The sequence below is a fragment of the Rosa chinensis genome, chromosome 5 (genome assembly GCF_002994745.2).
Source record: "Rosa chinensis cultivar Old Blush chromosome 5, RchiOBHm-V2, whole genome shotgun sequence".
Taxonomy (NCBI): domain Eukaryota; kingdom Viridiplantae; phylum Streptophyta; class Magnoliopsida; order Rosales; family Rosaceae; genus Rosa; species Rosa chinensis.
In genome coordinates, this window is record NC_037092.1 from 83,651,801 (window position 1) to 83,666,615 (window position 14,815).

Here is a 14,815-nt window from a genome sequence, read left to right on the forward strand (position 1 = left end):
GATTATCGAATTACGAGAATCCGACCGTCGGATATCTCTCAGTTCTACCTTGGAACCTTTAAATTAACGAATTAGTATTGGTGGTATAATTTGGGCTGAATCAGAGGAGAATGGGAGATGTAATTTATGAGGAATTGTGTTTAGGAATCATATTAAATTGTTGAAGAATTATTCCCGGAATATAATTGTGTACAGGACGACGTACCGAGCTATTGCTTGATGACGGAACTCGAATGCGTGACCGTCGGAATAGTACTGTGAGTGGACTTTTATTTTTTTAAAGAATGATGCATGCATTTATTTAATTGGTTCCAAGGTTATAATTTGTTTATCGTATTACTTTCCCGAGCATATGGTTATTTTCAGAAATGGTTTTGGATATTTGATTATTTGAAGATTTTATGGCGTGCGGGGTCACGTCATTGGATTATGCTTATCTTCTCTTATTTATTTATTTCCGAGGTGATTTCCGGAATTATACCCTTAATTATATTCTATTTCGATTTGAGACTTTTAAAGGATTTTCGAAATGGGATTTCGATGGGATTTCGATGGAGTTATATTCCTTATTTATTTATCGACCTCGGTTTTGGCATTGGGAATGCCTTGATGATGATTTTGAAATTGGTTTTGTTTCGGTTTACGGAAAACATGCTTATTATTATTTTCTTCCTATTTATTTGAATTTGAGATTATCTTGGCGTGTGGGACACGTCATTGGAAATTCTTTAAAGAGAGATGGGGAAGCCTTATGTATTTATGGATTTACTTGGTTTTCGGATTTCTATTGCCATACTTTGGGTGACTATTATCATTGCTAGCATTGATTTTCCGCCTTTGTGGCGCGGTGATGGGATCACCGTAGCCCTCCGCCTGTGTGGCGCAGTTTGCTGTCTCTGTGACAGTAATTCTGTAGCCCGGTATTCTATCGCTACACTTAGTGGCGTAAGGGTATATTACGGGAGTAATGGGAGTATTTTAGCCTGGGAGGCTATCACCCGAGCCTGGGAGGCTCACTCGTATGGCTATCGCCTTCCCCTACTCACTTTACTATTTAAGCTAGCGGGGCTAGCTCGATTTTCTTTTAACCAGCGGGGCTGGTCTTATTTTCCTTGAGTATCAGAGTTCCAACTTTTTCTTTTAAATCGTATGTGACTAGCGAGGCTAGTCGGTTTTCATGAGCGGAACTCCTCTTATTTTATTTTCGTTAATCACTGCTTGCATCGGGAATTTTTAAAGAAATAAATGTGGGAAAGTATTAAATCCATTTGGTTTAAAAATTGTTTATTTTTGTCCACTCACGCTAACGTGTTTTTCAATACTTTTCCCCTGGGCCCTTCGGTTTCAAATGCCCAGTTTGTAGGCAAATTGGTTGAGGTCGGGCGTACATGGAGTTGAGGCATAGTCAACAGCATGGCTTCCTCGTTTGCCTTTGAATTAGGTTTTCCTCATTTACCTTTCTATTAGAATTGCTCTGATTACCTGAGGAATTAATGTTTTAAGTTGAGATTTGTGTTTAGTGAATTGGAGAATGTTGTGATTTGGGGAGCAGTGATACGCCCAAAACAAGCGCTCAACTTAACCCTGCAAGATGTAGTCGTTAGCAATATAGAGTAAGCAGGGATCGTTCTAGCCGGGGATTGAGGGTAACTTTATAATTCACACAAAAGAAAACAAAACAAAACTAACTAAAGCACAAAACAAATAACACAACTAAACAAAACAAAAAAGTCAAATACTAGAAGAGAGAGAAAAATATGGCAGGAGACAGAAGGGGATAGAAAGGGGCTCTGCAATCCTAAACAAGACAATATTTTGGGGTTTTTGGTTTTTAACGAAAATAAAAGATAATATAAAAGAAAAACGATTTTTATTTTAGGTTTTGAGAAAATAAGATGGAGAACATGTTAGAGACTCGGAAATCCACCACCAATTACTTTCGAACAATATTAAGTTAACCTAGATTCAATTACTGAGGTGTGAATAGAAACCAACCAAGAAACAAGTCGGAGCAGATCATGTCCCTTATTAATGTTTCCCTAATTACTTAGTCTATGTGAACACACAATAGCTAAGCCTATCAAACATGCAATCAAGGTATAGAACGCTATCCTATCAACAACCACTACTAGGATAAAGTTCATAGACATCAGTTCACAACTGATGTTAAAAAAAAAAAAATCCGATGTCTTAGTGGGTGATGTTAAAGATCACCAAAACTAAGACATCGGTTCACAACTGATGTCTAGTTTGCCACAAGACATCGGTTTAAGGTTCAGAACCGATGTAAAAACGTTTATGTGATCACCATTTTGGTGTGTTTATCTATTGTTGAACCTTCATATTTTGGCATTAGATGCTTAATGAAATATAAGTCTAACAACACAATTATCCATTTTAACATCGTTTCTGATTTAGAAATGATGTCTAATAATATTTTACACATCGGTTCTAATAAATTTTTACATCTGGTTCATAAGCTAGACATCGGTTTTCTACTTAGATCGATGTCCATAGTTACTCTAGACATCGGTTTTTGTTTATATCTCGATGTCCATATTAAATTCTAGACATCAGTTTTGTATTTATATCGATGTCCATAGTTACTCTAGACATCGGTTTTTGTTTATACATCGATGTCCATATTAATTCTAGACATCGGTTGTATGTTTGTATCGATGTCCATAGTTACTCTAGACATTGGTTTTTGTTTATATATCGATGTCCATATTAATTGTAGACATCGGTTTTGTGTTTTTATCGATGTCCATATTAATTGTAGACATCGGTTTTGTGTTTTTATCGATGTCCATAATTGTTTTAGACATCAATTTTCGTTTATATCTTGATGTCCATATTTATACCAGACATCGGTTTTTGTTTATATATCGATGTCCATAGTAATCTAGACATCAGTTTTTGTTTGGCAACTGATGTATTTTCTCTTTTCTAACATCGGTTTTTGTTATCAAACTGATGTAATTTATATTTTTTGACATCAGTTCTTCATCAGTAACTGATGTTTTTTTCTTTTCTTGACATCAATCTATGAATTCAAACTACTGTTATAACCCTTTCGTGCTGTATTTGGTACTAGAAAGTTGATCCACAAATAACATGAAATTCAAATATTGGGGCATTGCATTAATTTCTATATAAAATTAGTGCTTGAGGTAGCTTCAAAAATTAAACCCTAACCTACTTTAAGGCTAGTCTAGAAGATACCGCTACTGCAATAACTACATGCCGTATAATTTGTTCACAATTCATCCTGATATCACTACATCTACTACAAAATAGTCAGCAAAATCTAGCCTTACTCAAAATCATATTGCCCTGCAGCATTGACATGACTGTGAACTAAAGAAACAAGTTCATGAAGAGCATGGACGGCAACCAGCTCCAGTTCATGCAAAGTAGTTTCTTGCTTTAGCTCTTTTCCTTCAAGATCCTGTCTCTCACTCGCCCGATCCAAATCCTTGTCGTTCTTATCTGGCTAACATATAAAATCATGGCTATCAGCAAAAAGAGAAATGCCGCTTGCATAAACATGCACTTCATCTTATATGTTATCACATTCCAAAGGATAGTTTAGACCTGATCATTGTCAAGAATTAGCCTGAACAGAACATTTGAATTTCCATCTTATATTATCAAATTCAGCTGCATAGTTTACTTCATTTGGAATAGAACAGAACAACCAACTTTCTTTACCTTGAAAGTTGAAACATGGAAATAATCATTTTAAGCACAAAAATTATCCTAGTTTACTTGAGTTGATTATCACGGTACCAGAAACTAACAAGGTCCTGCAATCATTCGTGAATCAAAGCCACATGTACCAGTTATTCCCTCATGACAATTTACATTCATCTTATTGCATGAGCATCAACTAGAAAGTTTGAAATTCCACTGACTCAACCTTGACATTAGTCATCATTTAACTAAGCTATGAGGACTAAAGCTGCATTGAGGAAATTAACTACCAGAAATGCATTGTCTAAGCTCATATTATCCATAGAGTACTTTAATGGTCACTCAAAAAAATCAGAATTTTGACAGAGAGTAGACTCGGTACAAGTAACATTTGGTGAACTCAACTCTATGTTATCAATACCAAGGCACTGTCAAAGAGGCCAATTTCAAATTTCAAAACCAAAACCAAGTGGACATGCAATAACTTGGTGCAAAACTTCAAACATATAAGAAAGAGGCCAGTTTTATAGTCCCCTAAGTTCTATATCCAGGATAGAGCACTGGAAACTCCAATCTCACAACAAGAGCAAACATAATTCCTAGAAATGATTATATGCTAAGATCTAGCAGTACCATTGGACAATCAACAAATTATCCCCAGCATGAAAAGGACCATAAAGAGAGGCATCAAAGAAACCCATACCTGCGCACCTTTTACTTGCATCTGCTGAATAAGCTCGGTAAAGACCCCTAAAACGCAGAGCACAACCATATCATAACAATTAGTGGTAAAATCTACAATGCTCCACGTTACATGGCATTATTTTAGTTAATGGTGTCATCTTTAAAGCTATCTTTTTAACCTATTAATTAGGTTCTAATTAGTAACTTAAAATATTAAATATAAATATCTTTATTTATTCTCAGAGAAAAATTAAAAATTAAAAGTTTAAGCTACTGCAGTTCTTCACAGAGTTTAGAAGAAATAAAGGCATAAACAAGTAGTTCAAGAGTCCAAGATTCACTACAGTGAATACAAAGTGCTAAAAGTAGAATTTAAAGCTTCCAATATATGCCCAACCAATGCAAAATGTCAGCGACAATGCCCCAAAACAAGATCTCTGCGAAGATTACATAGAGTAGAATGCCTACTCTCCTTGAATGCCAAATCCCAACAAAAATGTGCTTCTGGATCCAATATATCTGCCACAAGTAGCAAAAATATTACTCATATCAGTATTAGCTGAAAAGTAACGCTATAAAACCACTTCAATGGAAAAGAGAATGCGAGTAATCATAGTCAGCTATGTATAGCAAGCATGACTGCATGAGCAGTCGTATCGAATGAGTTTCGGTGAGATACTAATCTATCTAACATGGTAATTGCAGGAAAAGAATGAAGGTATGTAAATGTACTAGCGTATTATGGGGGTCCTTGTAATACCACCCGTTGATGAACCTTGCAAAGATGCCTTCAGCTGCCATAACGTAGACAAGCATAGCATTCATGCCAATCCATTGCAGAGGGAGAAACAGGTACCTTATATCCCAGATATCAACATGGAATGAGAGGATATCAACTTTTATAAAGAGGAGTAAACAAAAAACTTAAAGATCCAAAATATTTCCATGACAATATCATACCATGATGTAGAAGGCTGAAAACACCAAAGCTACTGCTCCAGATGTTATGCGTGTTGGGTATAGGTAATTCTTTGGGTGTTTGGTGATGAGAATGATCAACAGAATCACCACAAGTGCAACACCAATGATCAATAACTTACAATTTGAATTTATTAAATGCCATGCCACTTCAAGTCTAGGCATCTACCAACCGCCTTTAGCTTTTGGAAAATCAGTCTTGTTTTCCTTTTAAGCTGCATGGTTTGATTCAATAGAATTTCTCTGTTCTTGGAGAACTTATCATCTGTTTGCTTAGTTAAACAGACTTTGAGTTTCTATAATATGATGATCCATACCAAAAAGTACATAGGCTGCAGAGAAATAAATATAAGTAAATTCAAACATTTGCTACCAGAATGCATTTAAAAGGGGACAAAAACAGAACAAATAGGAAAACGGATGGCGAAGTTAGCACTTACATATGGTCCACTTATATAGTCATTTTGACATAGCAAGAGTCATGAAAACAAATTGCAACAACTGCTGAAAACAGAAAATGAAAAGGAACTAATTAACTAAATAATTAGTCAGTATAGAAAGTTAGAAACATCCCATTGTGTCTAAGACAGAGAAAGCTTGCATCAGAAAACTCAAAAGAATATCCTGTCTCAGCGCATATGTCCAACCCTAAAATCTTTGTCAGAAATATGTTAGTACTAGAAAGAGAATGAAACAAGAAATCTTGATACAACATAGTAGGAATTTCAATAACTGGAATCGAGAAAATACCTTCATGATGTACTCTACCACAAGGCTTGTCTCTTTCTCTCCAAGAGCTAATGACTAGAAAACAACATTGCGTCAGTAATCACTACATAGTACATATTCAAAAGAATCAACATCTGTAGCAAGAACAAGTACCTTCATGAATATATCAAGATCACCATCGGGTTTTATCCCCGCAATCTTTTCTCTTCTTGCTAGTTCTACTAGCATATCTGTCACCAAACATTCATGTCAACACTTCATCAAACACAAACCATGCACAAATAAGTACACATTTCCCAAACCTTACCATATTTGAATCCAACACCTTGACACCGCCCTGCAAAGTCAAGAGTCTCCCTTACAGTCATCTCCACCGCAAACCAGTCCTGTTGACTGACATAAGCCGACGTCCTCTGCGGCACAAACTCGTTTAAGCCATGGCCATTGTATGTTGTGCTACCTGACATCTTCAAAGTGATCAAACATAAACAAATGAGTACTAATTGAAGCTGAAGTCTCAAAATCAGCAACTATCATAAACTTCATGAGTATGCAAGATAAACCACTACCTGAAGACCAGTTCCAAGGCGTCCGGCGAGAGCCAATAGTAGCGTCGTCTTGCCGGAGCTCGGTGGACCCAATAACAACGTCAATCTGAAACACAGCACCAAATATCTTATTAAAGTTCACTGGACTGAAAATTCAGCAACTCAGTACTAGTCGAAGCTTAGATAAGTACCTTGAAGGTCTTATAATCCCACTAATGTTGTCTAAAATCGTTAATTTGCTTCTCTTGCTCCTTAATAGCCGTAATTGACTCAGAAGTGCCTAAAATCACATTCAGAAAAATACAAAAGTCTAATCTTACTTCCAACCGGTTATATGGGTAACGAAAATTGAATCAGAATTAAAGAGAGCACAAGCATGAATCAAATTTACGAAATCACAAACCCAGAAAACTATAGATTCAAGCAAATTACCGTCGATGAGAGCGATGGCCGTCGCCGCCTCGACGGTCGAAGAGAGGGGCTGAGAAGGGGAGGCCCGTGGAAAGAGAAAGGACAGACGGCCACTGCAGCTCCGGCTTCGGCTTCTCGATCTCAGCAATTGGGAGATTCGCTGGATTTCAGATGAGAGATGAGAGAGAAGGCGGCAGACAAGGAGGAGGAAATCAAGCCATCGGAGCCAGAGAAGGCGAAAGAGGTCGTCGGTTACTGGACGGGGGCGACAGATGACTTCGGTTGCGGTGTCTCTGTATCGCGGTGTGGGGAAAGAGGACGATCGGTCGCGGTGTGGGTGAAAGAGGAAGTCAGTCTCGGTGTTTCTGTATCGCGGCCGGTGTGGGGAAAAGTAGAGGAAAACCTAGTCAATCAGTCGTGGAAATCTGACTAAGTGTTGGGAGGGAGTGAAAATTTTGCTCCCGCTTCCTTAATTTTAGACTTAGTACATTTCCGCCTTTTTTTAAAATTTTGTTTGAAAAGTATAGACATCAGTTCAGCATAAGAACCGATGTTAATTATTTTATAGAAATCAGATTTTTTAGAACCGATGTTATAAACACAATTTACATCAGTTGAAATCTTAACTGATTTTAAAGACATGATGTCTATTAGCATTATTCTAGTAGTGAACACATATAGTGTCAACACATTTGAAGCATTAAGATCTCATGGAAACGATTGATTATAGAGTTGCAGTCTAGTGTGGAACGCCTACCTAGCAAGCTCTTCTAGTTGTTTAAAACATCAACTTTTGTTCAAAGCCTTGCATACTTGTGGATTAGAAAACAAGACGATTAGGTGAATTATTTTCTAAACCTAGCTCCAATTACATGCATATATCCTAAGTGTCGACCCAAAGAACATAAACACATAAAAGTTTTCAATCAAGCAGAAATAAACAACCAATTCACACCAAAGATCAAGAAACTAAATTTAAACAAACATATGTTCTACATAATTGGGGCTTCAAACCTTGCCCCTAACAAAAAGATAGTTAGTTACACATTGTTTTAAAAACCAAAATAAAACAAATAGAGAAAAAGAAGAAAAAGATGATGGCGGATGAATGAGAAAGAGAGATAGAAGAGAAGGTGAAAGGCGTGGTCGTCTTCAATGTGTGCAGAAGCTCAATATATATAGTAGAAGTTCAGCCCTAGTTTCCTTCTTCAACAATGCTTTTAAAACCTTCCCTTGTTGCTTGAGGATTCCTTTAATTGGTGCACAATTAAATGATTTTCAAGCCTTGGTAATCTTGTAGAATTATTCTAGGACTCTCCTTAATATTTTCAGAAGCAATAACCTTCCAAAAATGCCCTGGAAATCCGTCCAAAGAAGATTCTCGGCCAAACAGTCCTGTTTCGACTAGGATTCGATTTCTGACTCTGAAACTTCCTTCTTGGACAAGGAACGACTTCATCTTGACAAGTTTCTGGATGGTTCTTGACTCCCACGTGTTCTATGACATCATATCTTCTATATTGATCAACAACCTTCTGGAATAACTCCAATAAAGTCGCCGGAAAAGATCTCCCAAAAAGCTTCGTGAAAAGCTGACAGTTTCTGCCTTATCGGGAAGCCTACTTTGCGATTGGTTTCCTACTTCCTCGTTGATGCTTCTGACCATTTCTTTAGCTGTAGTTGAAGTGTAACATCATGTATTAAAGGATCGCTGACCCTTTCAGAAAAGGTGCATCTGGAAGGGTGCAAGAATTTCTCCTAAAAACCGTTCCCAGAAAGCTGATTCTGAAACTGCAGTTTTCTGCTTTGCAGCAACTGTTTTGCACAACTTTTTCCGTGTACTTCCCTTGTAATTTCTGGCCAAATGGTTGAACAAACTTGGTCCTCTGCATCAGTAATTCATGATCCATGGCTCCATTGCTCCCTTTCAGCTCCTATTTCTCTTGAATCACTCCACGAACTACCTAAAAAGAAAACAAAGTTAAAACTGACTTTTTGAAGGAAATAGCTAAGAAAAGTATAAAGGTTTCACATTATATTTATCGCATTTTATGCTCCCATCAAATTCCCCCACACTTAGCTTTTGCTAGTCCCTTAGCAAAATCAAAACAAAGAAAATAAAATAAAGACTCAAAAGACTCAAAACAAACTATGCCTTCAACATTGTTGTCTCAGAAATCTCTTACTTTCATAGCATCAAGATTAGCACGCAACCAAGATTCAATCATAAGTAATTCAAGAGTTAATTAAAACATATATTCCACATATAAGCATGTAAGACACGGATGTGACAATGGTGATGGGTGGAGCTTAGCATGTATCCAACAAGTATGATTCAAACCTCACAGGATTCACCACTCTTTCTTCTCTCAGATCAAGGCTAATGCTTAAAAGCTTTTTCACTCAAATATATGTGAGAGATGATAATATTTTCGACAAACAAAAAGCTCACATATATAAAGAAAGAAAGGCTATGTCGAAATTTCTATATTTTTTTCTTTTACGATCTCATGAAGGATACCAACTACATGCCGGACGGACCGAACCATATGCTCAACTCTTGTAACCAATCTCCACAGATCAAAGGCTGCCCATCTTAAGGATCAAAGAGGTCTTACTTCAAGGTTGTAATGGGGCCAAGGTTTAGGGGTTTAAAGAAACGAAAGGGTAAGGAAAAACACAAAGTGTTCTAAAAACCTAGCGGAGCCTTCATTGAAGCATTGAGACGTCTTCCTTTAGTCAACAAGGCATCTTGCAGCGTTGAACTTCTTGTGAAATAGGACAAAGACTAAATTCATCATACTTAGGCCTTCACTTCAAAACAAACTCCATATCCACAATGGGGGGACTAAAATCCACAAATACTTGCACTCTTTTTCTTTTCATTGCCGTACACTTTTTTTTTCATTCTCTTTTTTTTTTGTTTTTTTTTTCGGCATACATATATATATAAATATATATATATATATATATATTTTCATGGACAAGTCTTTCCCCCACACTTATTCTTTCTCATCATCTCCTTTGTAGTGCCTTCAAAATCTTATCTGTCTCATGAATTAGCTCCACTAAATCCTTAGAACAAGGGTAGGGATATAACTATACTAAGGTTCAAAGGTTAGGATTTTGAGGGTGATGAAAGAAAAAGGTTTAAATGTAGGCTCAAAGGGGTTAACTAGAGGAGTCCCACGACGGGCACAAATATGGACACAGGCTATTTTTGGCTATGGTGGAATTTCCTAGGTGCCTTTATCCTTTCCAGAATCAGGGACATGTATTGATAAAAGTTTCGACCAGCACAAGAGCAAGTTCTAGTAATCTCTAAAGTCCGTCAAACTTAATCTGTGGCAAGCAGTCAATCAAAGAGAAAGATAATGAGATCACTAAGCATCGCCAAGAAAGTAAGATTATATTTTTCAATGAACACTCACAAAGAATAGCAAATAGGCTCAAATTCTCACAAGGGTTATTATGAATCAAAACTCATCATCAACATGCTCATAATTCTATACCAAGGTCAACAAAAACCACATCTACTACACAATCATATGCTTTATATATGTCATAATTAACCAAAGAATTATTTTAACATCATCTCAATCTTGTGATCCTCTTTTATCTATAATTTCGTAGATTAAGTTCATCCTAGACAGTTGAAAGCAACCTAAGACTCGAAAAACAAAACAAAAACAAGAACTAAAGACTCCAAAAGAAAGAAAATAACTAACGCAATTTATTTTTTGGATTTTTGAAAATTTTCAATTTTTTTGGTTTTTTAATAAGACTCAAATTAGATTCCCTTCCCCCACACTTGAATCATACATTGCCCTCAATGTATGGAAAATTAAATCAAACAATGCATAATGGAAGCGCAAAGAAAGGAAGTCACAAGATTCAAAGGTAGAAAAGTGAAAAACTGTATAGAAAATCTCCCCCTTGTAGACCTCCCATGCTCACGACCTTTGGAGATGACAACAAAGACCCCAACCTCAAGACCCGAAGGCCTTGACTTCCTAACGTAAGCTCCATGCGAAGTCTTGTTGCATCTTTGGAAACCATAAGTTTGTGTCGGCAGCCCATGTTCCAGGTCCCATAACTTTTCTATGCAGCTTCAGATGACTATGATACCACTTGGAGGTGAAAGTTGACATTGCTAGCTCTCTGTGCATATGTGGAACACCTCCTAACTCCAAGCGGTTTGAATGTTATAGCCCTGCAAAGTTAGAAAAAAAGCAGAAATTGGAACAGAAAACCTGGCAAAGTGACCTTTACCTACTCAAACCTTTATTCCGGGAGCATCACTGGTGCAATGGACTAGATTTTTGGCCTGAAGGTATTATACATATAGAGCTTTGAGGACATGTAAAGAAGTCCTCATTTGAACCACGGAAATTCGCCCAGTTTTTCCTTTTCTGTGACACAACTGCACAGTTTTCTGTTTTCCTGGACTGACCTTGCTGCATTCAAACTGGAAATGGGAATGTATATGAACTCCGAATCCAGTTCTGTAAAAACCAACATAAACTAGACTCAGAGATATTTCGATTCATATATGGCACGTCTTCTGGTTCCTTCTGAGCTAAAAACGGCAGTCATCCAAAGTAGACTGATTTGCACGTCTGGACTCTGTTATTACAAAAGTGACACTTTTCACACCTCTTTACAACCTTATGACCTGCACACAAATGAAAAACATAAAAAGGAACTAAATAGCAAACAAATAAAGCAAAGAAAACATCTTTTGGGTTGCCTCCCAAGAAGCGCTTGGTTTAAAGTCTTCAGCCTGACATAGCAGCTCTTCATCAAGAGTAATCAGGAGGTTTAGGCCGCGGTTCGATCAGATGCTTAAGCTTCTTCAAAGATGTTTCATGATCCCTTGATAGCAACTTGGGTAACTTGGGAGCAACGGAAAGATAGGATTTGATGCTTCTCTTTTTCTTTCTCTTCTTCCATTGTCTCCTTCCTTTCTTAACTTTAACAATCACAGCAAGAATTATCTCCTTATCTGATTTGAGATATTCACTTATGACCATCTCCACATGATCAACAAACTCAACCATTGCATGGATAGGGAGAACATGTGTAGAGGTTGAATGAGGCGTTGCAGGATCAGATGGTCTTCCATGTGTAGGAGCTATGATGGAATCTTCTTTTAAGCAATCCTCCCTCGTGGTCTCATAACCTTTTGGATCTTCATGTGATACCATGATTGTTTTAGGCACATGGGGCACATTTGCATGAAGATCACCCTTACTTCCTTCATGATAGGATTCATCATCATCAAACGGATCTTCCATTTCCCACTTTTCAAGCTCGGTTATGTAGCATAGTTCATAGTCCTCACAAGTCTCAACATTGAGTTGCTCTTTATATGACTCCTCCAAATCCATTACTTCATCCTCATCAAATGTTGAATCATGGACTGCATCATGAGGTTGACACAAAGCCGTAGTTGTTGGGAGCTCCCCTAAAGTTGCCATCGGTTTAGAAGGGTGCTCCTGAGATATTAGGTTCTCCAAACGCTTTAGTTTTTCTGCCAAATCATCATCAAGAGCTTGCTTTTCCTGAATCCAAGCTTGAAAAGAAGCATCTGAAGCTTGTTGTCCCTGAATCAAAGCTTGAGTAGCAGCATTTAGTTCCTTAATAATCTCATCATCATTATTAGACATACCTGAATTTTGAGGAGGTGAGGCTTGTGGCCAATAGTCATGGTATGAATATGGAGAATCTTCGAACTCATTGAAAGATCCTTGTTGCACGTTTGGATCGTCATTCCACGAAGAGTAAGGAGGATTATCCCATGCCGGATTGTATCGAGGTGAATAATAATTATTCCAATGCCCTTGGTTGTCATGAAATCCTCCAAGCATGGTATTTTGATCATAGTATCCTTGATATTGGAAGCTTGGACATGTCTCCATTGAATGACCAACCATGGAGCATATGGAACACACCTCGTAAGATTGATGCCACATTGAAAAACAAAACAAAAATTGAAGTTAGTAATATATACCAAAAAAAAAAAAAATAAAAAAAAATAAAACCAAACAATGTGAAAAATAAGTATTTTTCAATCCCCGGCAACGGCGCCAAAAATTGATACGCCCAAAACAAGCGCTCAACTTAACCCTGCAAGATGTAGTCGTTAGCAATATAGAGTAAGCAGGGATCGTTCTAGCCGGGGATTGAGGGTAACTTTATAATTCACACAAAAGAAAACAAAACAAAACTAACTAAAGCACAAAACAAATAACACAACTAAACAAAACAAAAAGTCAAATACTAGAAGAGAGAGAAAAATATGGCAGGAGACAGAAGGGGATAGAAAGGGGCTCTGCAATCCTAAACAAGACAATATTTTGGGGTTTTTGGTTTTTAACGAAAATAAAAGATAATATAAAAGAAAAACGATTTTTATTTTAGGTTTTGAGAAAATAAGATGGAGAACATGTTAGAGACTCGGAAATTCACCACCAATTACTTTCGAACAATATTAAGTTAACCTAGATTCAATTACTGAGGTGTGAATAGAAACCAACCAAGAAACAAGTCGGAGCAGATCATGTCCCTTATTAATGTTTCCCTAATTACTTAGTCTATGTGAACGCACAATAGCTAAGCCTATCAAACATGCAATCAAGGTATAGAACGCTATCCTATCAACAACACATATAGTGTCAACACATTTGAAGCATTAAGATCTCATGGAAACGATTGATTATAGAGTGGCAGTCTAGTGTGGAACGCCTACCTAGCATGCTCTTCTAGTTGTTTAAAACATCAACTTTTGTTCAAAGCCTTGCATACTTGTGGATTAGAAAACAAGACGATTAGGTGAATTATTTTCTAAACCTAGCTCCAATTACATGCATATATCCTAAGTGTCGACCCAAAGAACATAAACACATAAAAGTTTTCAATCAAGCAGAAATAAACAACCAATTCACACCAAAGATCAAGAAACTAAATTTAAACAAACATATGTTCTACATAATTGGGGCTTCAAACCTTGCCCCTAACAAAAAGATAGTTAGTTACACATTGTTTTAAAAACCAAAATAAAACAAATAGAGAAAAAGAAGAAAAAGATGATGGCGGATGAATGAGAAAGAGAGATAGAAGAGAAGGTGAAAGGCGTGGTCGTCTTCAATGTGTGCAGAAGCTCAATATATATAGGAGAAGTTCAGCCCTAGTTTCCTTCTTCAACAATGCTTTTAAAACCTTCCCTTGTTGCCTGAGGATTCCTTTAATTGGTGCACAATTAAATGACTTTCAAGCCTTGGTAATCTTGTAGAATTATTCTAGGACTCTCCTTAATATTTGCAGAAGCAATAACCTTCCAAAAATGCCCTGGAAATCCGTCCAAAGAAGATTCTCGGCCAAACAGTCCTGTTTCGACTAGGATTCGATTTCTGACTCTGAAACTTCCTTCTTGGACAAGGAACGACTTCGTCTTGACAAGTTTCTGGATGGTTCTTGACTCCCACGTGTTCTATGACATCATATATTCTAGATTGATCAACAACCTTCTGGAATAACTCCAATAAAGTCGCCGGAAAAGATCTCCCAAAAAGCTTCGTGAAAAGCTGACAGTTTCTGCCTTATCGGGAAGCCTACTTTGCGATTGGTTTCCTACTTCCTCGTTGATGCTTCTGACCAGTTATTTAGCTGCAGTTGAAGTGTAACATCATGTATTAAAGAATCGCTGACCCTTTCAGAAAAGGTGCATCTGGAAAGGTGCAAGAATTTCTCCTAAAAACCGTTCCCAG

General features: G+C 37.2%; 2 protein-coding genes across 6 annotated transcripts; both read right to left on the bottom strand.

Moving 5' to 3' along the window:
* Nucleotides 1-3,172: 3,172 nt before the first annotated feature.
* LOC121049123 lies at nucleotides 3,173-5,363 on the bottom strand. The gene is made up of 5 exons (XM_040505669.1): nucleotides 5,341-5,363; nucleotides 5,113-5,235; nucleotides 4,778-4,899; nucleotides 4,400-4,446; nucleotides 3,173-3,492 (listed from the first exon to the last, which is right to left on the bottom strand). The coding sequence occupies exons 1-5, from the start codon at nucleotides 5,341-5,343 to the stop codon at nucleotides 3,317-3,319; spliced, it is 471 nt and encodes a 156-aa protein (XP_040361603.1). The 5' UTR covers nucleotides 5,344-5,363; the 3' UTR covers nucleotides 3,173-3,316.
* A 9-nt stretch (nucleotides 5,364-5,372) lies between these two features.
* On the bottom strand, nucleotides 5,373-7,233 carry LOC112165452 (ABC transporter G family member 31-like). Of its 5 annotated transcripts, none has more exons than XM_040505672.1 (7): nucleotides 7,068-7,233; nucleotides 6,827-6,915; nucleotides 6,657-6,741; nucleotides 6,395-6,547; nucleotides 6,241-6,317; nucleotides 6,109-6,162; nucleotides 5,880-6,013 (listed from the first exon to the last, which is right to left on the bottom strand). In XM_040505672.1, the coding sequence occupies exons 4-7, from the start codon at nucleotides 6,453-6,455 to the stop codon at nucleotides 5,903-5,905; spliced, it is 303 nt and encodes a 100-aa protein (XP_040361606.1). In that variant the 5' UTR covers nucleotides 6,456-6,547; nucleotides 6,657-6,741; nucleotides 6,827-6,915; nucleotides 7,068-7,233; the 3' UTR covers nucleotides 5,880-5,902. The 5 variants fall into 5 exon arrangements, 4 of the variants coding, with proteins under 4 accessions (XP_040361606.1, XP_024157724.1, XP_040361604.1 ...); XM_024301956.2 differs by having other exon boundaries at nucleotides 6,395-6,554; nucleotides 7,068-7,230; XM_040505671.1 differs by having other exon boundaries at nucleotides 5,886-6,006; nucleotides 6,395-6,554; nucleotides 7,068-7,230.
* Nucleotides 7,234-14,815: the final 7,582 nt, after the last annotated feature.

Coding starts and splice junctions, on each gene's coding strand:
- LOC112165452 (XM_040505670.1), bottom strand. CDS start 6,554: ATGTCAGGTAGCACAACATACAATGGCCATGGCTTAAACGAGTTTGTG. Junction 6,163..6,240: donor ATCTTGATATATTCATGAAG/GTACTTGTTCTT, acceptor GTTGTTTTCTAG/TCATTAGCTCTTGGAGAGAA. Junction 6,014..6,108: donor TGGTAGAGTACATCATGAAG/GTATTTTCTCGA, acceptor TTTCTGACAAAG/ATTTTAGGGTTGGACATATG.
- LOC121049123 (XM_040505669.1), bottom strand. Junction 4,900..5,112: donor AGGACCCCCATAATACGCTA/GTACATTTACAT, acceptor TACTTGTGGCAG/ATATATTGGATCCAGAAGCA. Junction 3,493..4,399: donor TGCAAGTAAAAGGTGCGCAG/GTATGGGTTTCT, acceptor TATGTTAGCCAG/ATAAGAACGACAAGGATTTG.